A 17860-nucleotide genomic window follows, 5' to 3' on the forward strand; every position below is an offset into this window, starting at 1 on the left:
CAGATATCGCCACTCGGGGCGGGACTGTGGTCATCGCTGTGAAGGTGGGAGGTGACAGAGGGCTGACGGTCAGATGTGTCGGCGGGTGGGGGGAGGAGCGTCCGTCAGGCTGGGGAGACCCCTGGCTGCCGCTGTCTGAGCTCAGCCCTCACACGCTCTCTGGACGCGGCCTGCTGACGCCGTGCCCCCCACCCTGTCTCAGTGCCAGCTCGGGGTGCTGCCGCTCGGCACGGGGAATGACCTGGCTCGCGTGCTGGGCTGGGGCTCGGCCTGCGACGATGACACCCAGCTCCCGCAGATCCTGGAGAAGCTGGAGAGAGCCAGCACCAAGATGCTGGACAGGTGAGTGTGCCGCGTGGCCCCTCAGCCCGCTGTGCTCAGCCGGGGCCCTGGGAAACCGCAGGCCTTCTGCAGTTACTTGTTAAAAAAAAAATTTCACCTCTCTGAGCAGGACTTCTTTCTTCCGATGGGTTTTATCCGGTGATCAGACTAGGGAAGCGCTGACGAGCAGAAGGGGTTGGGTCTGTGCCCTCGGGTGGCCAGGTCTCACCAGCCAGGCCTGGGTCCTGTGCCCCTCAGAGCGGGAGGCGGCCCTGTCCCCTGCGGCCACCGCAGCCTCGTCTGTTACCCATTCTCCTGGTCACAGAGTCGAGCAGTCCCGTGTTCCCAGAAGCATCAGAGTTTGGGGTTACTGCCCTCCACGTGTTTAGAAATACTTGAGCATCCTTCCCAAGCAAGCTGCTCTGAGCTCCTGTGTGAACCCCCAGACCACAGCCCGTGGGACTTGCGGAGATGCCCCGTTCGCTCAGAGGGTCCCGCACTGCCGTGAGCAGGCGTGGTCTTGAACGCGCTTGGCCGCCTCTGCTGTTCCTGCCCCCTCGCCTCCGGAGGGTGAAACGCCCAGAGCGCCGAGCCGGCTGCCAGCCAAGCGGCTCAGCTGTGCAGAGGGGACACCCGCCCAGCGGGTTGTGGCATTTGTTCTCAGCTAAGTGAGGAGCCAGCTCAGGGCCCGGGGGTGCTTAATACAGGCTGACAGACACAGTTAAAGTTGTCAGAGGATCTCGTCCCCACTGCTGGCCGTGAGATGGGGAGGTGGGGAGGCCTGGGGCCCGCCTGGGGCCGGAGCCAACTGGCTAAGCCCCTGTGTGTGTGCAGGTGGAGCGTCATGGCCTACGAGACCAAACTACCCCGGCCCGTCTCCTCCTCCACCGTCACTGAAGACCTGAGCGAGGGCTCCGAGGTATCGCCATGCGCTCGCCCTGGCCCCTCCCTGCTTTGCCTCCCCTGCCCCCCCGGCCCCCGCCAGAAATGCCCTGCTCCAGGTTAGCCCCTTGCCGGCTCAGGGCCCCCTGAGGTGAGGCCGGGTCCCATGGACGCTGCCCCATAGGACTCGGAGTCATCTGGGGCTTCTGGGGTCTTCCCCAGGTTTGGGGTCCTTGGTGACGATGATGGTCTCCTAGGGCTTCCTGCCCTCTCAGTTCAAGGCTGCGCCCTGCCGCCCACACTCCGCCCACCCAGGCTCCCGCTTGGGCCCCTCCTCCGTGTCCCGCCCTCCCAGTCGGTCTGTGCTAGTTCGATGCTGAGCTCTTCTTTCACTTTGTGGTGGGTTTCAGGAGTTAGAGTTTCCCTCAGGGCCCAGACTCTGCTGAGACTGGGCAGCTCAGGTGCACAGCTGTGCTCAGGCCTCCAGGCGAGCCCCTGGCCGAGCAGGCAGAGGGGCTGTGCCAGGGGCCATCTGCCCGCCCTGAGGGTCAGGGGAGGCCAACCCTGGTCTCCCGGCCACACCTGCCTGGGCTGCTGGGACCTATCCTGTGAGCAGAGAACGTACAGTTAAGAGCAGGCGCGTACGTGGGCAAAGCCTAAAGATTGACCCTCCGGCTGATAGTAAAGGGCTTGACACACAGGGGGAGAGCCCCCGCTTCTGCAGGCAGGTGTGGGCGGTGAGGAGGGTGATGGACATTGAGGGATGACGGGGGCCTGGGCCAGGGTCCCACTTGACAGAAACATGGTGAGCCTTGGCCACAGCCCCGTGCCGCTCGGGAGGAGCCGGGTGCAGGAGCGCAGCCCGGAGCAGTCTGTTAGGATCCTTGGTCCACGGCTAGACGCAGCTGTGAGATCTGTCAGCTGTGTATGAAGGGAGGCGGGCCGGGCCGCGGGCAGGGACAGCCCTCATGGCCTGAGAGTGACGGCCGCCCGCCTGCCCCCCGGGCCAACTGCAGGTGCAGCAGATCCTCTTCTATGAAGACTCGGTTGCAGCCCACCTCTCCAAGATCCTGACCTCCGACCAGCACTCCGTGGTGATCTCGTCGGCCAAGTGAGTGCCTGGTGGCCTGGGGCGCTCGGGGTCCCAGCGGAACGGACCCTCTGAAGCCTCTGTCTCCTCCCGCAGAGTGCTCTGTGAGACTGTGAAGGACTTTGTGGCACGGGTGGGGAAGGCTTATGAGAAGACCACTGAGAGCTCGGAAGAGTCGGAAGTCATGGCCAAGAAGGTGGGTCCCGGGCCCCTGGGGGCGGGGGGCGTTGGGCATCGGGGCAGGGTGGCACGCCTCCACTCCTGCCTCCGTTCCCCGCCCAGTGCTCTGTCCTCAAGGAGAAGCTGGACTCCCTGCTCAAGACCCTGGACGACGAGTCGCAGGCCTCGTCCTCCCTGCCCACGCCGCCCCCCACCATCGCCGAGGAGGCGGAGGATGGGGACGGGGCGGGCGGCAGCTGTGGCTCCGGCTCCACGGGGGCCCACGCTGTGGGCTCAGCCTGCCCCACCCGGCCCCAGATATTCCGGCCTCGCGAGCAGCTCATGCTGAGGGCCAACAGCCTGAAGAAGGCCATCCGCCAGATCATAGAGCACACAGAGAAAGGTAGCCGGGCGCAGGCCCCGGCCTGGGGGGCGGGGCTGGGCACTCTTGGTGAGAGACGGGGGCCCGCCACGCAGGCCAGAGCCACTCTGGACCGCCTGACGTGGGCCAGCACCCCTTCCTTGGGGCCTGTGCCCGATGGAGAGACCCTGAGTGAATGCCGGCGCCTTGGGGGCACCCCTGGCTGGTGGAAGGCCCTCTGCACTGCCTGGTGTCACAGGGCTCCCTGTGAGGGCCTCACCTGTGGTCGCTCTCCAGATCTCGGCTTTGTCCAGTGAGAGGGGGGCTGTCCCCAGGGCTGGGGGTCTGTGTCCAGGAGGGAAGGGGCCCAGGCCAGAGGTGGCGGATGAGGCCGTGGGATGGAAGGAGAGGCTGGGACGGGGTTGGAGGCCGGGTGAGCCGGGGCGGTGGTCAGAAAGGCAGGGGCGCACGTGTGTCTTGGTTTCTGAGGCAGGCGTGGGCCTCAGGGGTGAGGGCCCTGGGGCCTGGACGGGTGGTAGGCCCTGGTGTCCAGGCTGCGCTGCTGACTGCCTGCGACCGGCTGCTGCCGGGACAGACACACCTGCCCAGGATCAGAGGCTCACACGGTGCCTCGCTCCTTTTCTCTGACTCTGTTTGCTAAGCTTCAAAGAGAAGGCTGTAAAACCACCTTGACCTGTAAACCTCACCCCGACCCTGAGGTCCCTCTCAGCGAGTTTTTCCCTGTCCTCTTGTTTGTCTCTCATCACCCTTGGAAACGTATCTCGCACCTTTTCCGCTCTCGTTAGACCCATCTCACTGAGCAGATCAACCTGCTCCTTGCGGTGAGACTAGTGAGGTCATGACCTCGCTCCCTGCTCCGGTGTGGGCACGGCTCCCTCCTCCCAGCCCCTCCAGGCTGTGCAGACCTTCACGTGTCACTCTCTCCCCCGCTCCCGTCTCTTTCAGCCTTGGCCCGCCTCCCCAGCCTGTTGGCACGAGTGCCCGGGTGCCCCCATGTGCCAGGGCCGGGGAGACAGAGGGTCGGGTCGGAGCTTCGGGCCTGAGCCTTCGGCCGAGACGAGGGTGAGGGTGGCGAGGCCGGTCCGTGTGCTGCCTGGCGGCAGTTGCGGGTCAGCCTCCACATGCTCAGCTGCCACCTTGCCTTGCGCAGCTGTGGACGAGCAGAACGCCCAAACCCAGGAGCAGGAGGGCTTCATCCTCAGCCTCTCCGAGTCGGAGAAGAAGGACCTGAAGTCGGATGACAGAGCAGGCCATGGCGAGGGCCACAGCGCCTCCAAGGGCCGGAGCCTCCGCAGAGGTACAGGGCCCTCTTATTTTGGGATGCTTGGAAGCGTGAGGGACTCTCTCGTGGTTGCTATGGCCATGTGGATGTGTGAAGAGTCTCGAACTCGCCACCTGTTTGGTGAACCACCTGATGTGTGTGGTTTACCTGCTGCAGGCCCAGCAGGACCCTGGGTCGGGAGGGGCCTTGCTGCTGGGGCCCGTGCTTCCCTCCGAACCTCCCTGCACGCCTGGCCAAGCGGGTCCTAACCGAGGGCTTGGGGCCTCTAGGCACAGCTGGCCACACAGACTGCCCTCTGGGGACCCTTAGCGGCCGTGGAACAGCCCCGCCTCAGTGGTTCCCCAGTGCACAGCCTTATGAGCCGCCGGGAGAGCCTGCCCCAGAGTTTCCTCACCGCCATTCCCGTGCGGAACTGCCCTCTGCCCAGGCCCAGACCCGGCCTGACCGTGGTTGGGGCCGGCCCCTCTGCCCCCACTGGGGCCCATGTCTGGGAGGCGTCCGAGCCCTGCGGCCTCTCCCCTTGGCTGACCGCTGCGTGTGGCCACTGCTCACTGCCTTGGCCTGTCTGCGGGCCCCCTCCCTGACAAAGCCTGCTGGAAGCTCAGTGGCCTGTCTTCTGTCCTGTCTGACAGTGTCCAAGTCACCCTGCGAGAAGCTGATAAGCAAAGGGAGCTTGTCACCAGGCGGTTCTGCGTCTCTGCCTCCACAGTCAGGAAGCCGAGATGGCCTGCCAGCGCTGAACACGAAGATCTTGTTCCCGAGTGAGTGTTCCCCCGGGCTGGCCAGGCTCCCCAGCCCCCCACAGAGGGCTGCGTGTCTGGGGGGTGGGGGGAGGGGGGGCGCAGGCCAGGTGCTAGCCTGCCAGCAGCTGTCACTCTGCCTGGCATGGGTCTGAGGGCTCAGCGAGACCAGGCCCCTGCACTCCAGCAGTTCACAGGTCTGTGGGCAGGACAGGCGGAGCTCAGGCTTCTGTTGTGGCTCTGTGAACAGTGCCCTGGCATGTTACACCGGGCAGACGGCTCCCAGGTCTGGGGTCCCAGACAGAGGTCGTTGAGGTGATGCCTGAGCTGGGTGCTGAGAGATAAATAGGAGCTGGGCTGAGTGAAAAGGGAGGGCCGGCAGCAGGTGGTGGAGAGCCAGTGGTCACCCCGTTGTTCCCAGCTTGACCCACAGCTGGCCGCCAGGAGGGTCGGGCCGCCCCTGCCTGCATTGAGCCCAGAATCGTGTCATCATGTTGGGGCAGCTCCTGCTGCTGCTGCTCCAGGAGGGAGAACAGAGTGTTCTCAGTACGGAGGAGTGATCCGAGGGGTTGAAAGCGTTGAGAGGACTCCCATAACTCGCTTCCGGTAGCTTTCTGGGCCTCCTGCGCCAGGCTGAGCACACGCTGCTCATGTAAGTGGTTTGGCAGTTTTTAGGTGACTCAGCTGCATAGAAAGAAAATTTTAGAAGTTCTGGGGAGAAGAGGATGAGACAGATTTGGCTGATAAGCAGCAAAGATGTTACTGGACAGCATGGTCCGGCAGAATGTCCAAAAGCAGGGCTCCGTCGGAGCTTTACTGTTCATGACATAAACTTGAGAAGATTGGGGCAGGTATCCAGGGCCTCCGGTCACCTGGAGGCTCTTTGATGTGCAACTTTTCCTCATGGATTTAGCCTTAAAAGTTGAGTGACTGGCCCAACCCTAAGGTTAGTTGCAGCGGAGATCACTTTGGTGGAGTTGCTTGGCTTTAGTGACAGCTGTCTTTATAAACTCTGTTCTAACGGGTCAGAGGTTACCATCCAGTGTTTGTTTTTGTTCTGCCAGTGTGGGTTTAGGAGAGTGGTTTTTGACCTGAGACTGTTAATTGTCGAAGTTTGGACATCTTTACGCGGTGTTTTAGAAGCACCTCATTATGATAATGCTCTCCGAAGAACACGTGATCATCACCCTCTTGAATCCAGGGCCCCCAGCCAGTGCGGTCTGCTCCCGTTCTCTCCCCAGCAGATGTTCGCGCCGGGATGTCTGGTACGCTGCCTGGAGGCTCAGTCATCAGCCGATTGCTAATTAATGCCGATCCCTTTAACTCTGAACCAGAAAACCTGTGAGTATGGGGTAAACCAAGCGAGCCTGTTGTTAGCTCAGTACTGGTACGTAGAAGTCTGACTGGGAAATAACTTGAGAAATTCATGAGCAGTTGACTGGTTGACCTTTTCCAGCTGCTGTCGGCCATTAAGGAAAACCCAGAAAGGGTGAGGCTGCAGGGCTGAGGGTGGCTGGAACTTCTGGGATGGCGGTGGCCGTGCTCACGCATCTCTGGCTTCCGAACGTGCTGGCGTGCTGAGGCTTCGGCAGGTTCAGAGACCAAGACGGGCTGTGCCGTGTTCTTGGTTGTCCTCTCTGGGGTCCTGGGCGGCCCCACGTGGGCACCACCTCCTGACCGCATCACGTTGCCTTCCTTGTGGGTCCGCCGCTCCCCCGTGAGCACAGGTCCCAGGCTGGACGCCCCTCCTCGCTCTCCCCGGGAGATGCTGTCCTGGGTTTGGACTCTGCCCGCTGCGTGCCCTGTCCTCTGCCCAGCGTCTAAAGGCAGCTCGGGCTTTCGTGCAGCTTGTCCTTGTGTGTATAGAAGCCATTGTGGGACACGTGGCCTTTTGAAGGCCCTAGGTTTCCCTTTCAGCCAGCTGATAGCAGGTTCTGGGCAGCCAGGGCTGGTGGCAGGGGATGGAAAGGTGCCCACACGTGTGTCTGGGCGGCTGCTGTCAGGAGAGGCAGGCATGGCCTCCAAACCCAGAGTTTCCACGTGGCCCGGCGGGTCCCTTCCTGGGGTGACTCCCAGGAAAAACAAAACAGAAACACGGCCACACCGAAGCGTGGGTACGTGTGTTCACAAGTCAGGGCTCAAAAGTGGAATGGCCCAGACGTCTGACAGTGGGCAGCAGATGGACGGATGGAGCGTGTCCCTTGGGGCTCACTGTCGGGCTGTTGCCGGCTGAGGTGCTGCACTGGACGAGCCCAGTGTCTGCGGCGTGTAGGCGCGCTCGGTGACGGGGACAGATGCAGAGGGCTGCGCGTGTCAGTCTGTTCCTGGGAGCCGCCCAGACCTGCAGCACCACAGGGCAGAACGCCGTCAGTGCCGCTGGGGCCCTGGCTCACGGGTGCGGGCTTCGTTTTGGGGGACGAGCTGTTCTGATGTTGATTGTAGTGACTCTCTGAGTACATGGAAGTCATTATTGGGTTGGGCCTTTTAAATGGGTAGATTTTACGGTATGTGAATTGCGTCTTGGTCACACTGTTCCCTCCCTTCCAAAAGCTAAGTTTTGTCCTCAGAGGCTGTTCCGCAGGGCTGTTCTAATGGGCCCGAACCCCCCTTTGCAGAGAGTATTACACGGAGAAGTGTGTCATGAACAATTACTTTGGCATCGGCCTGGACGCGAAGATCTCCCTGGACTTCAACAACAAGCGTGACGAGCACCCGGAGAAGTGCAGGTGGGTGCGGCCCGAGCACGCCTGTCCTGACGTGGGCTCTGGTTCCCCCTCTGGCCGTGGGGTTTCTTCTGGAGCGTGGAGCACTTAGGCAGAGCCCAGATCCAGAGCCTGAGCGCCTCGCTGGAAAGCAGGCGTGTCCGTGTATAGTGGCCACAGCAGCGGGCAGTCGCGGGTCGCCTGCAGGAGGGGTCAGGGCTCGCCCACCTCTCGGGCTCTTGAGCAGGGGCAGCCCTGAGGGGTGCTCAGGCTCTCCCCCTAAATCACTATGTGCTTGCTCCCCCCAACTGAGGGAGGAGGGCGATTGGTGTCTCCTTCCCCACGGTGGCCATCAGCTGGTGGGGGACCATTAGAGGAGCTGATGTGGAGTTTGGGGGAGAATAGCCATCGATGCAGAGGAAAAACAGAACCAGTCATGAGAACTCGAAACCCTGGGAGCCCTGGGGCTCAAGTGTCGGAAAAAGGCTCAGGCGTCCCCGGGGCGCCCGCACCACCAGTGCGTAACAGAGCCCCATCGCGTGACCAGGCCCTCGTCAGTGCAGGCAGCTGAGAGGCACTGTTGGAATGCGTGTCATCTAGCAGAACGAAGTAGGTGAAGGAGCGAGGCCTCGTGGAAGATGGTTTTTTTAGAAACTTGGAATCTTGACATAACCTTGCCTGAGTTTGCACCTTTGAGATGACCTACTGAGAAGATGCCATTTCTACAAATCTAGCTTGAAGAAGTAGGGGAAGGTTGGCAAAGGGGTGCTTTACCAAGGGCCACAGCCGGGCGCGTTACAGAGCCCGGGAGTGTGGGCAGGAGGTGACCCATCAGAGGCATTGAGTCAGCGGCCGCTGGTGGGAGGAGCCCCGATGCAGTCATGCGTGCTCGGGACCCGGGGTGGCGCCCTCCACGTGGGGTGAAGTGCAGGTTTCCGCTGTTTCAGCTGTAAGTCAGGTTCCTGGGAAGGACTGAGAAGACCCGCTGGAGCGTTTCTCATCAGCGCTGACGCACGGGAATTACAAGTGCACTTCTGTGCTTTCCTGCACTTCCCAAGTTTGACTCATTGGGAAAGACCCTGCTGCTGGGAAAGACTGAAGGCAGGAGGAGAAGGGGACGACAGAGGATGAGATGGTCTGATGGCATCACCGACTCAATGGACATGAGTGTGTGCAAACTCCGGGAGATGGTGAAGGACAGGGAAGCCTGGCGTGCTGCAGTCTGTGGGGTCACAGAGTCAGACATGACTGAGCGACTGAACAACAAACATAATTTTATAGCTGGAAAAAGTAATTAATTTGCACGTTTTTTGTGAGGCTCTGTGATGTCTTACCTTTCAGGATAGGCTTACTTCTTGGGAGCATTAGTTTCGAAAAGTAGAATTTCATGTCAGTGGATGTCTCTCTCACTTGTCTCACACGGATGTGTCACAGGCACGTCCCTCCTCCTCGCACTGTCGCTGCTGGGCACGTGTGCCTGGTGTGATCGGCTGTGAGAAGGTGACTGCCAGCCGGCCGTGTGCTCTCCTCCCCAGGAGTCGAACCAAGAACATGATGTGGTACGGAGTCCTGGGCACGAGAGAGCTGCTGCACAGAACCTACAAGAACCTGGAGCAGAAGGTCCTACTGGAGGTGAGCGGGCGGAACCCCCAGCCCTGCTCCTGAGCAGCGGGGCCCCGCGGCCTGCGGTGGGTGCCCGGGAGGACGCCCCGCCTGACGCCGCCTCTCTCTCTCCTCCTCTCCTCTCCCGCGTCCCCCCGCACAGTGCGATGGGCGCCCCATCCCCCTCCCCAGTCTGCAGGGAATCGCAGTCCTCAACATCCCCAGCTATGCCGGAGGGACCAACTTCTGGGGGGGCACCAAGGAGGATGATGTATGTACGGGGGTGCCGGGTGGCGCGGGGTTGGGCGGGTGAGGACTGAGTGGCCAGAGAGGTGGCCCCTCCGGGAGCTGAGGCAGAGCCTCCCGCTCTGGGGGTGCTCTGTGGGCAGGCTGGGGGCTGGACGGGGCAGCGCCCTCGTGCTGGCCGCAGGGGTGCGGTGGAGAGTGAGACAGCCCCCCTGCTCCAGTAGGGTAGGTGTGGTCACAGGTGTGACCTGGAGTCTGGGTCAGACCTGCCCTGGGGGTCATCTGGAAAGGTGTCCAGGGGGAGGGGACATCTGCACAGAGGCCTGAAGGTATCTTGGGGTTGGACAGGTCAGGTTGGTGTCAGGGAGGGGGCACGTTCTCCAATGGCGTGCACCCTGGGTGGAGCGTAGAGAGGTCTGAGGAGCCAGGGAGGAGTTTGGAATTTACGCTGCGGGGGCACGGACGGGTATTGACTGGGGCCCTCCCTTAGTGCAGAGCAGCTGATGGGGCGGCTAACGTAGACTGCCCTCATGGCCCGTGCTGGTCCCGCTTGTCAGCGCGCTGCCCGAGGTCACAGCCCTCGCAGACCCTGGAGGGACGGACCCGTGTCAGCCCCGGGCACACACACGTGCCCGAGGCCCCGCGTGTGTGAGGGGCAGGCAGGCCTGCCATGCGATCCAGGCTGCTGCCTTCTGGGTCTGGAGTGGAAGCCCCTCCGCAGTGTCCCCCCAGCGGCTCCCTGTTGTGAGCCTGGCTGGCTTTTAGCACTTGATCCGGGCCTCTGCCTTTCCAGGTCTGGAGTGGAGACCCTCAGCGTCTCCGCAGCGGCTCCCTGTCGTGGGCCTGTCTGGCTTTTAGTGCAGCAGTCCCCAGAGAAAGGCGGCTGTGTGTGTGTGTGTGTGTGTGTGTGTGTGGGATGGGGGCAGGGGGGTCTTCAGGCCAGGAGCAGAGGTCAGCTCTGACGCCAGCCCTTGCAGACCTTCACAGCCCCATCGTTTGACGACAAGATCTTGGAGGTGGTCGCAGTGTTTGGTAGCATGCAGATGGCTGTCTCCCGGGTCATAAAGCTGCAGCATCATCGGATCGCCCAGGTACTGGCTGCAGTCCTGGAGGCGGTAGGGGCCTGGGTGCTGGTGGGGAGAGGCAGGCCTGGCCCAGACCCATGCTCCCGAGACAGGTGGGCATCTGGGTGCAGAGCCCCGGACAGTGGGCCACCCGGCCGCCTCCCGGTCCAGAGCCCATCCTTGTCTGCCGTGTTTGACCTCTGAAAAATGTTCTTCAAACCAGGGCTGGCTTGCTCCCCGGAATGCCCCCCTGGCCCTCTGTGGGGGCTCCTCCTGCTGTGGTGGGGTGAGCCGAGGTGGGCCTGGCTGCCTGCAGCCCGGCCCTGTGGCTCTCAGGAGCCACAGCTTGAGTCCAGGAGCGAGGCCTAGCGTGTGTCCTCACAGGCTGCTCTGAGGCCCGGCTCGGGAGAGACGGGGTGGGTCCCCCTTGGGAGGTTCTGGTGACAGGCTGGGAAGGGTCTGTCTGTCTGAGTGGTGGGGAGGGCCATGCACAGAGATGGGTGCTCATGCTGCCCTGAGCCCTAGTCCCTTCTGTCCTCACTGTGGACTGTGTGGATGTCACGGTTTTAATCTTTCGGCAACACACACTGTTGAGAAGAGGAGCCCTTGGTGGGAGCTGGCCCTGTCTCGGGTGTGTCCCCGTGTGCCCAGGGACCCAGCAGCTCTTGGTGGTCACGAGATCCCGCCCAAGGCCCAGTGCTGGCATCTGAGCACTGAGTTCCCCACAGGGCAGCGGTCAGGGATGCAGGGTGCCCCGGGTGTGGGGCGGTGGGGTGGGGTGGGGCTGGAGCTCCAGGAGCTGAGCCCAGGCGGGGGTGCCCTGAGCCCGGAAGCCCCGGAGGTCAGCGAGGTGCTCCAGCGGGCGGTGGTGTTCGCAGTGTCGCACGGTGAAGATCTCCATCCTGGGCGACGAGGGCGTGCCTGTGCAGGTGGACGGCGAGGCCTGGGTCCAGCCCCCGGGGTACATCCGCATCGTTCACAAGAACCGCGCGCAGACCCTCACCAGGGACCGGGTAAGATGGCCCCCATCCTGGGGTACCTGGTGCCTGAGCGCTCGGTTCCAGGAATTGACGTAGTTCTCCCCCAGATTAAGTGAGTGGGGCTGGGGTTCCTAGGACCGTGCCCTCTCCCCCAGAGCAAACAGGCGTCTGCCTCCCCATCTGGGATTTCCACGAGTGTCCAGCAGCGTTGGCTGTTGGACGTGCGCTCGAGGCAGGGTATGTAACCCTGGTCCTGTGTCCTAGGCCTTCGAGAACACCCTCAAGTCCTGGGAGGACAAGCAGAAGTGCGAGCTGCCCCGGGCCCCATCCTTCTCCCTGCACCCGGAGATCCTGTCCGAGGAGGAGGCCACCCAGATGGACCAGTTTGGGCAGGCGGCAGGTGCCCTTATCCACAGGTGGGTGCCCCCTCCTTCCGCGGTCAGCTCCCCCAGCGAGGCCCCAGGTCCACGTGGGGCCGCGGGCATCGAGACACTCCTCCCGTATATTCCGTGCCGTCTCCTCCGTCACGGAGCCTGGCCAGCCAGGTTCTGCTCACCCTGCACTTTGCGGTTGTCACTGATGGTCTTGTAGACGTTACTTGGGGCTTAAGGACATGGAAGCCTCAAGCCCACAGGCATTTTCAGGGCCAGCTACCTGGACTGTAAAGCCGTCCTGGATTCCTAAGAACAGTGCACTTACTGCCTCCTTCACTTCACGCCGAAGAGCAGGTGTGCGGTTAGGAAGCAAACCATGTAAATTAAAAAAAAAAAAAAAAGGCAGCCAAAGGTGCTTCCTCTCCTCTCAGCCCCCAGAGCCACTGTGGACCTTCCCGCATGGCAGTCACTGCTCTGCCCGCTGCCCGGCCCCTGCCGTGCCCAGCCCCCGCCCCTTGGCACGGTCTCAGTGGCCTGGTGGCCTGTGCCCACAGCTGCCACATCCCCGGAGCCCCCGGCCGCCTCGGCTCTGTCTTTGGACCCTGTTCACCTCCCCGCCCCCTTCCTGAGGCCGCGTGCAGGCCTGGCGCTCCCCACCACGGGCCTCTCTGGTCCCTTCCTGGCTTTCTCCTCTGTTTCCTACTCTGGAGGTTTCACAAGGCCTCCATCCCTTTTTGGGGCACTCACCTCCTTGGGTGAATCTCCGGAAAAGCTCGGAAGTTTGTCTTCAGATCTCCCTGTTAAGGCCTCCCCCGCCATCGGTCAGGAGGTGACGGGCCTGCCGCTGTGTCTGTCTCTCCAGCATCCGGGAGCTAGCACAGTCCCACCAGGACGTGGAGCAGGAGCTCGCCCACGCCGTCAATGCCAGCTCCAAGTCCATGGACCGAGTGTACGGCAAGCCCAGAGCCTCAGAGGTGCCTGCGCCCTCCCGCCCCTGCCCCCGGCACCCGCCAGCCCTTGGGCCGTCTCCATGGTTCTGTTCTGGTTCCTCTCAGGGGCTGAGCTGCAGCCTCGTCCTGGAGATGGTGAATAACGTCCGAGCTCTGCGCAGCGAGACGGAGCTGCTGCTTGCGGGCAGGCTGGCCCTGGTAAGCTGGGGGCCAACCCGCGGCACGCACACAGGCAGCGCGGCTCTGTGCGGGGCTCCTGACTGTGGGGGTTCCTCAGAGGACCCTGCGCTGACCCTGCAGTGATGCTCAGACCCTCTGGCCCGTCATGCCACACCCCCTCCAGGGTGTCAGGACCCCACTGTGTAGTGCACAGCCCTCTGTCCTCAGGCCCCACGGGTATGCGGCTGCCTCTGGCCTTGTCCCCAGCATGCAGACCTGGCCGCCCCTCCTCACTCAGGCCCGGGGAGGCACCCAGCTGGATTTCTGTCAAATTGCAGAAGCCAGAACAGGGCAGACCTCAAGAGTGCCTGTCCAGCCTTCTTGTAAGAAACGAAGGTATGGAAGGTCAGGGAGGTGAAGTCATTGCAGAATCGCCCCAGGAGTCCGGTCCGTACTCTCTACTCTCATTCCAAGCTTGCACGCTGTCCTGACGTTCCTGTAGCTGCTTCTACGCCCCACACGCTTTCTGTGCTCCGGTGCAGGCGGGCTGGTCCCCCTTCAGAGAGAGGGTCCCGAGGACACTGAGGCAGGTGACCTGTAAGCCCTGCCGATGCGATTTTCAGGCGAGCTTGGTTTGCCCCATTACTTATGAAAGGAGAGTTTTAATTCTCTCGCTTGGTGCTACTTATAAGCGGAGGTTCCGAGTTTGGCCCTTGAGGGGTGCTCTGTGGCTCCGTTTCCTGGCAAGCTTTTAGAAGAGCTCTCTGAGAGTGGCCCGGGCCTGGGCCAGGCTCCCTGTCTGTGTGGGCCCTGTGGCCCCGCCCTTCTGGTAACCGCTGTGTCTCCTCCCTCCATCTCTCTGTCCCTGGAGCAGCAGTTGGATCCCCCTCAGAAGGAGCGGCTCACGGCTGCCCTCGCCGAGATGGACCAACAGCTCAGGAAGCTGGCAGACACGCCCTGGCTGTGCCAGCCCATGGAGCCTGGTGACGAAGAGGTATGTGGGTCTCGGGCCTCAGCATGGCATCCTGGACATGGGGCTGTCCCTTCTGTGTCTGAGTCCCTGTGTGGCTTCGGGGTGAAGATGGTGTTGCTCCTGCGGCCCCTGACCTGGCCCCCGGTAAACACGCGTCTCTGTTAAAATGCCCACTTTGGCAGGTAGGAAGGAGCTGGGAATTGCTGTCGAGAATGACGCTCGACAACTGGGGCACTGTTGCCCTTGGAAACAGAACTGTGGAACAGCTGGGGGCAGGTAGAGAGAAGGCTGAGCCCGGCCCCACTGTGTGCCCCCAGCATGGAGGCACGCTGCCAGGCTGACCTGCGGATTGCTGGGCGTCTGTTGGCAGGGTCGGGGCGCCGTGCTCCACTCCCGGTCACACTTGTCTGTTATGTGTGTTTAGGGAGCACAGCTTGCACGGGCCTTACAGCTGGGATATCGGGAGCCTGGTTACGCCCCGGGGCCATGCCTCCTGCAGCAGGCAAGGCAGCCACGGGCCCAGGAGAGGTGCTCACTGGGCATGGTTTGGGGGCAGCACCTGGATGGAGGCCAACCCGCGAGGCCGTCCTCCCGAGGGTGGAGCAGGGGTGGCGGGAGGAAGTTCACATGGTGAAGCACTGCTGGGCCCTGAACGCCCGGCCCCCTGCTGTTGGCTTCGCTTGTTAGAACCATGGGCCAGGGGACGGGCCAGCAGTGCAGAGCTCCTCACGCACGTGTGGGCGCTCGCTGACAAGGGCCCACCCCGCCTGGAAAACTGACCGGGGCCTCAGCTGAGAAGCACAACTTGGCAGCTTAAGAACGAGGACTCTGGTTTAGAGGCCCTGGCCAGCCTCGTCAAAATGTGTTTGATAGTTAGCTATAAATATGATAAAAGTTCCAAAGAAAATTACTGAATAACATATAAGTTTTTAACGAGTGCAGCCGCAGCCTATTCTGTGATTAGTGCAGTGTGAGCAGTAGCTGGGGGAGCAGGGAAGGAGGGCTTGGACAGAGGAGGGAGAGCGCTTTAAATGCCTCCTGTGGTGGAAGGAGGTGAAAGACGCTCTTGACGTTAATAATTAGAGGAAGGTCATCAGTTATGTTTTAAAAACTTAAAAATAGTTTTAAAGGTGTGTGTGTGTATGTTAGCCACTCAGTCGTGTCTGATTCTTTGTGACCCCATGGACTGCAGCCCGCCAGGCTCCTCTGTCCATGGGATTCTCCAGGCAAGAACACTGGAGTGGGTAGCCATTCTCTTCTCCAAATTTTAAAGGTAGTTTCTGATAAAATTGAAAAGGTTTATATCTTTCTGAATCACTACAAAAGACAAAAACAAAATATCGTCCCTATTGTAAAAGAAAATAAAGGAACTAGTAAAGATGGAGCTAACAGCATAAAAATTAGAAAATAATATATCTTCTCCTTTTAAAAGCAAATTATTCTTTAGGTTGTGTTAAAAAAAAAAATCTGACCAAATACTGATCACAGGAGCCCAGTTTTCTCTTCTGTACACTGAATGAAAAATTATGACCCAGAAAGAGTAAAAATAAAGCAGTTTCAAGAAAATGATAAAAAATGTAAAGTAACTATTAATATAAAAATAGAATCGCATACCTAAGGCAAAAGTGATAGAAGATCCCTTTATTTTGGTAAAAACTAATCATCATGTTGTTCTACACCATATGATTCTGAGTAAACTATGATTAAAGTAATAATAAAGTCATATGCTAATATAGCATTTACATGAGTTAAAGTATGTTGTTTATTTGCCAATGGATGACATTTTTTTCTAATATTTCTTTTTGTTATTTTAACTTAATTTCAATGTTCAAAGGCAGTTGTTTGTATATAACCAGTCCTTTGAAATTTATTGACACTAACTTTATGGCCCAATAGATGGTCAGTTTTTATAAATGTTCCTCGTATGCAGTTGTGTTTTTTACATCATTAAGTCCTCACTGAGGCATTTTTCTTTGTTTTTTTGTTTTTGGTTTTGTGTCGTTTTGACCTGTCAGTTACTGTTGAACACTCTGACCATGAATGAGACGTCTTGTGTTTTGTATGTGGTTTTGTGTATTTTTGCCTTATGCCTTTTGAGGCTATGTTATTGGGTGCATTTAGGGTTTTATCATTATAACGGGGCCTTTACTAATTCTTTTTATTTTCAAGCCTACTTTTTTGACATATTCTGTTTCATACTTTACTCTCAAGCTTCATTTGGAGTGTCTGTCTTACAGGCAGCGTTGCTGAACCTGGGCTTTTATTCAGTGCTGTGCTGTGTGAATACGGGAGCCCGGCTGTTTACCTTCACTGTGATTACCGTATTTCACTGTGATTAACCGTATTCAGACACATTTCCCTTCTTTTGTGCTGTTTGTCTCACTTTTTGTTTCCTTTCTCCGTTTTGATTGATGAGTCTCTCTTTCCCACAGTTCTGTTTATCCCCTTTGCTGGTTTGGGAACATGTGCTCTTCTGCATGTTCTTTTAGGGATTAGCCCCCAAATTTCAATCTTAATTGATGTACGTAAAATGTGTCAAGCTAAAACTTCTTGAAATAATAGGAAATGTCAGAAACACAGTTTGGTAGTGTGACTTCTCACTACCAGTCCATGATTAATCATGGTGAAAGTGACCACATCACAACATCTGAGCAAAGGAAGTAGAGAGAATACGTGTATGTAGGATTTATACACAAATGTGCTGTGCTTCTCTATAGAGAGCGCTTACTCTCTGTAAAGGGGACTCTGCTTTCTTTCCTGTTGTCCGTAGGACATTTTAAAAATCTGTTGGTATTCCAGACCGGCTCGTCCCAAGGGGCAAAAAGGTGACGGATGAAGGGCAAAGGGAACTGTGAATGGGGAGCTGCCACAGTTCTACTGATAAAGATAGGAAAATCATTTATCTGAGAAGGAAAAACAGTGGTAGATCTTTGAGTTGGTTCTTTGAAACAAAAGCAAAATAAACTACACTCTGGCAAGTGTACTCTGGGGGAAGGGAACAAAGTGCAGCGATGGGGGGGCCAGAGCAGCAGGTGTGCCAGCCGGTCAGGGTCCGGCGTCCATGAAGGAACGCCAGTGAGTCTCAGCATCTCAGCAAGCCTTTTGATTTTTCAGAAAAAAATTTAAATTACACAAATTTAAATCTCAAGATATTTTAAAAAGAATAGCCACAGAACAACTTGAAAAAGTAAATTTTATTTCCAAAGGAAAAATTTGTCAAGGAATATGTAATTTCCGTATATAAGAAAGTGTCAAAGCTAGAAAAAGATGGACAGTATCTCAGTTCACTTCAGTCGCACAGTCGTGTCTGACTCTGCGACCCCATGAATTGCAGCACGCCAGGCCTCCCTGTCCATCACCAACTCCCGGAGTTCACTCAGACTCACGTCCATCGAATCAGTGATGCCATCCAGCCATCTCATCCTCTGTCGTCCCCTTCTTCTCCTGCCCCCAATCCCTCCCTGCATCAGAGTCTTTTCCAATGAGTCAACTCTACGCATGAGGTGGCCAAAGTATTAGAGTTTCAGCTTCAGCATCAGTCCTTCCAATGAACACCCAGGACTGATCTCCTTTAGGATGGACTGGGTGGATCTCCTTGGAGTCTAAGGGACTCTCAAGAGTCTTCTCCAACACCACAGTTCAAAAGCATCAATTCTTTGGTGCTCAGCCTTCTTCACAGTCCAACTCTCACATCCATACATGACCACTGGAAAAACCACAGCCTTGACTAGACGGACCTTTGTTGGCAAAGTAATGTCTCTGCTTTTGAATATGCTATCTAGGTTGGTCATAACTTTCCTTCCAAGGAGTAAGCATCTTTTAATTTCATGGCTGCAGTCACCATCTGTAGTGATTTTGGAGCCCAAAAAAATAAAGTCTGACACTGTTTCCACTGTTTCCCCATCTGTTTCCCATGAAGTGATGGAACCGGATGCCATGATCTTCGTTTTCTGA

General features: G+C 58.5%; 1 protein-coding gene across 4 annotated transcripts in view; it reads left to right on the plus strand.

The window, feature by feature from the left end:
- Nucleotides 1-17860, plus strand: part of DGKD (diacylglycerol kinase delta) — a 109154-nt gene that overhangs the window by 84543 nt on the left and 6751 nt on the right. For 3 of the 4 annotated variants that reach the window (XM_061412664.1, XM_061412667.1, XM_061412666.1), the window contains 17 exons: nucleotides 203-342; nucleotides 1156-1240; nucleotides 2220-2314; nucleotides 2390-2489; nucleotides 2576-2855; nucleotides 3985-4131; nucleotides 4749-4877; nucleotides 6098-6197; nucleotides 7472-7582; nucleotides 9094-9190; nucleotides 9324-9431; nucleotides 10384-10497; nucleotides 11349-11483; nucleotides 11715-11866; nucleotides 12687-12798; nucleotides 12880-12972; nucleotides 13808-13927. In XM_061412664.1, coding sequence (XP_061268648.1) covers nucleotides 203-342; nucleotides 1156-1240; nucleotides 2220-2314; nucleotides 2390-2489; nucleotides 2576-2855; nucleotides 3985-4131; nucleotides 4749-4877; nucleotides 6098-6197; nucleotides 7472-7582; nucleotides 9094-9190; nucleotides 9324-9431; nucleotides 10384-10497; nucleotides 11349-11483; nucleotides 11715-11866; nucleotides 12687-12798; nucleotides 12880-12972; nucleotides 13808-13927 — 2118 coding nt within the window. The remainder of the gene's footprint in view (nucleotides 1-202; nucleotides 343-1155; nucleotides 1241-2219; nucleotides 2315-2389; nucleotides 2490-2575; nucleotides 2856-3984; nucleotides 4132-4748; nucleotides 4878-6097; nucleotides 6198-7471; nucleotides 7583-9093; nucleotides 9191-9323; nucleotides 9432-10383; nucleotides 10498-11348; nucleotides 11484-11714; nucleotides 11867-12686; nucleotides 12799-12879; nucleotides 12973-13807; nucleotides 13928-17860) is intronic. The other variant, XM_061412665.1, reaches the window with a different exon arrangement.

This window comes from Bos javanicus, chromosome 3, assembly GCF_032452875.1.
Source record: "Bos javanicus breed banteng chromosome 3, ARS-OSU_banteng_1.0, whole genome shotgun sequence".
NCBI lineage: Eukaryota > Metazoa > Chordata > Mammalia > Artiodactyla > Bovidae > Bos > Bos javanicus.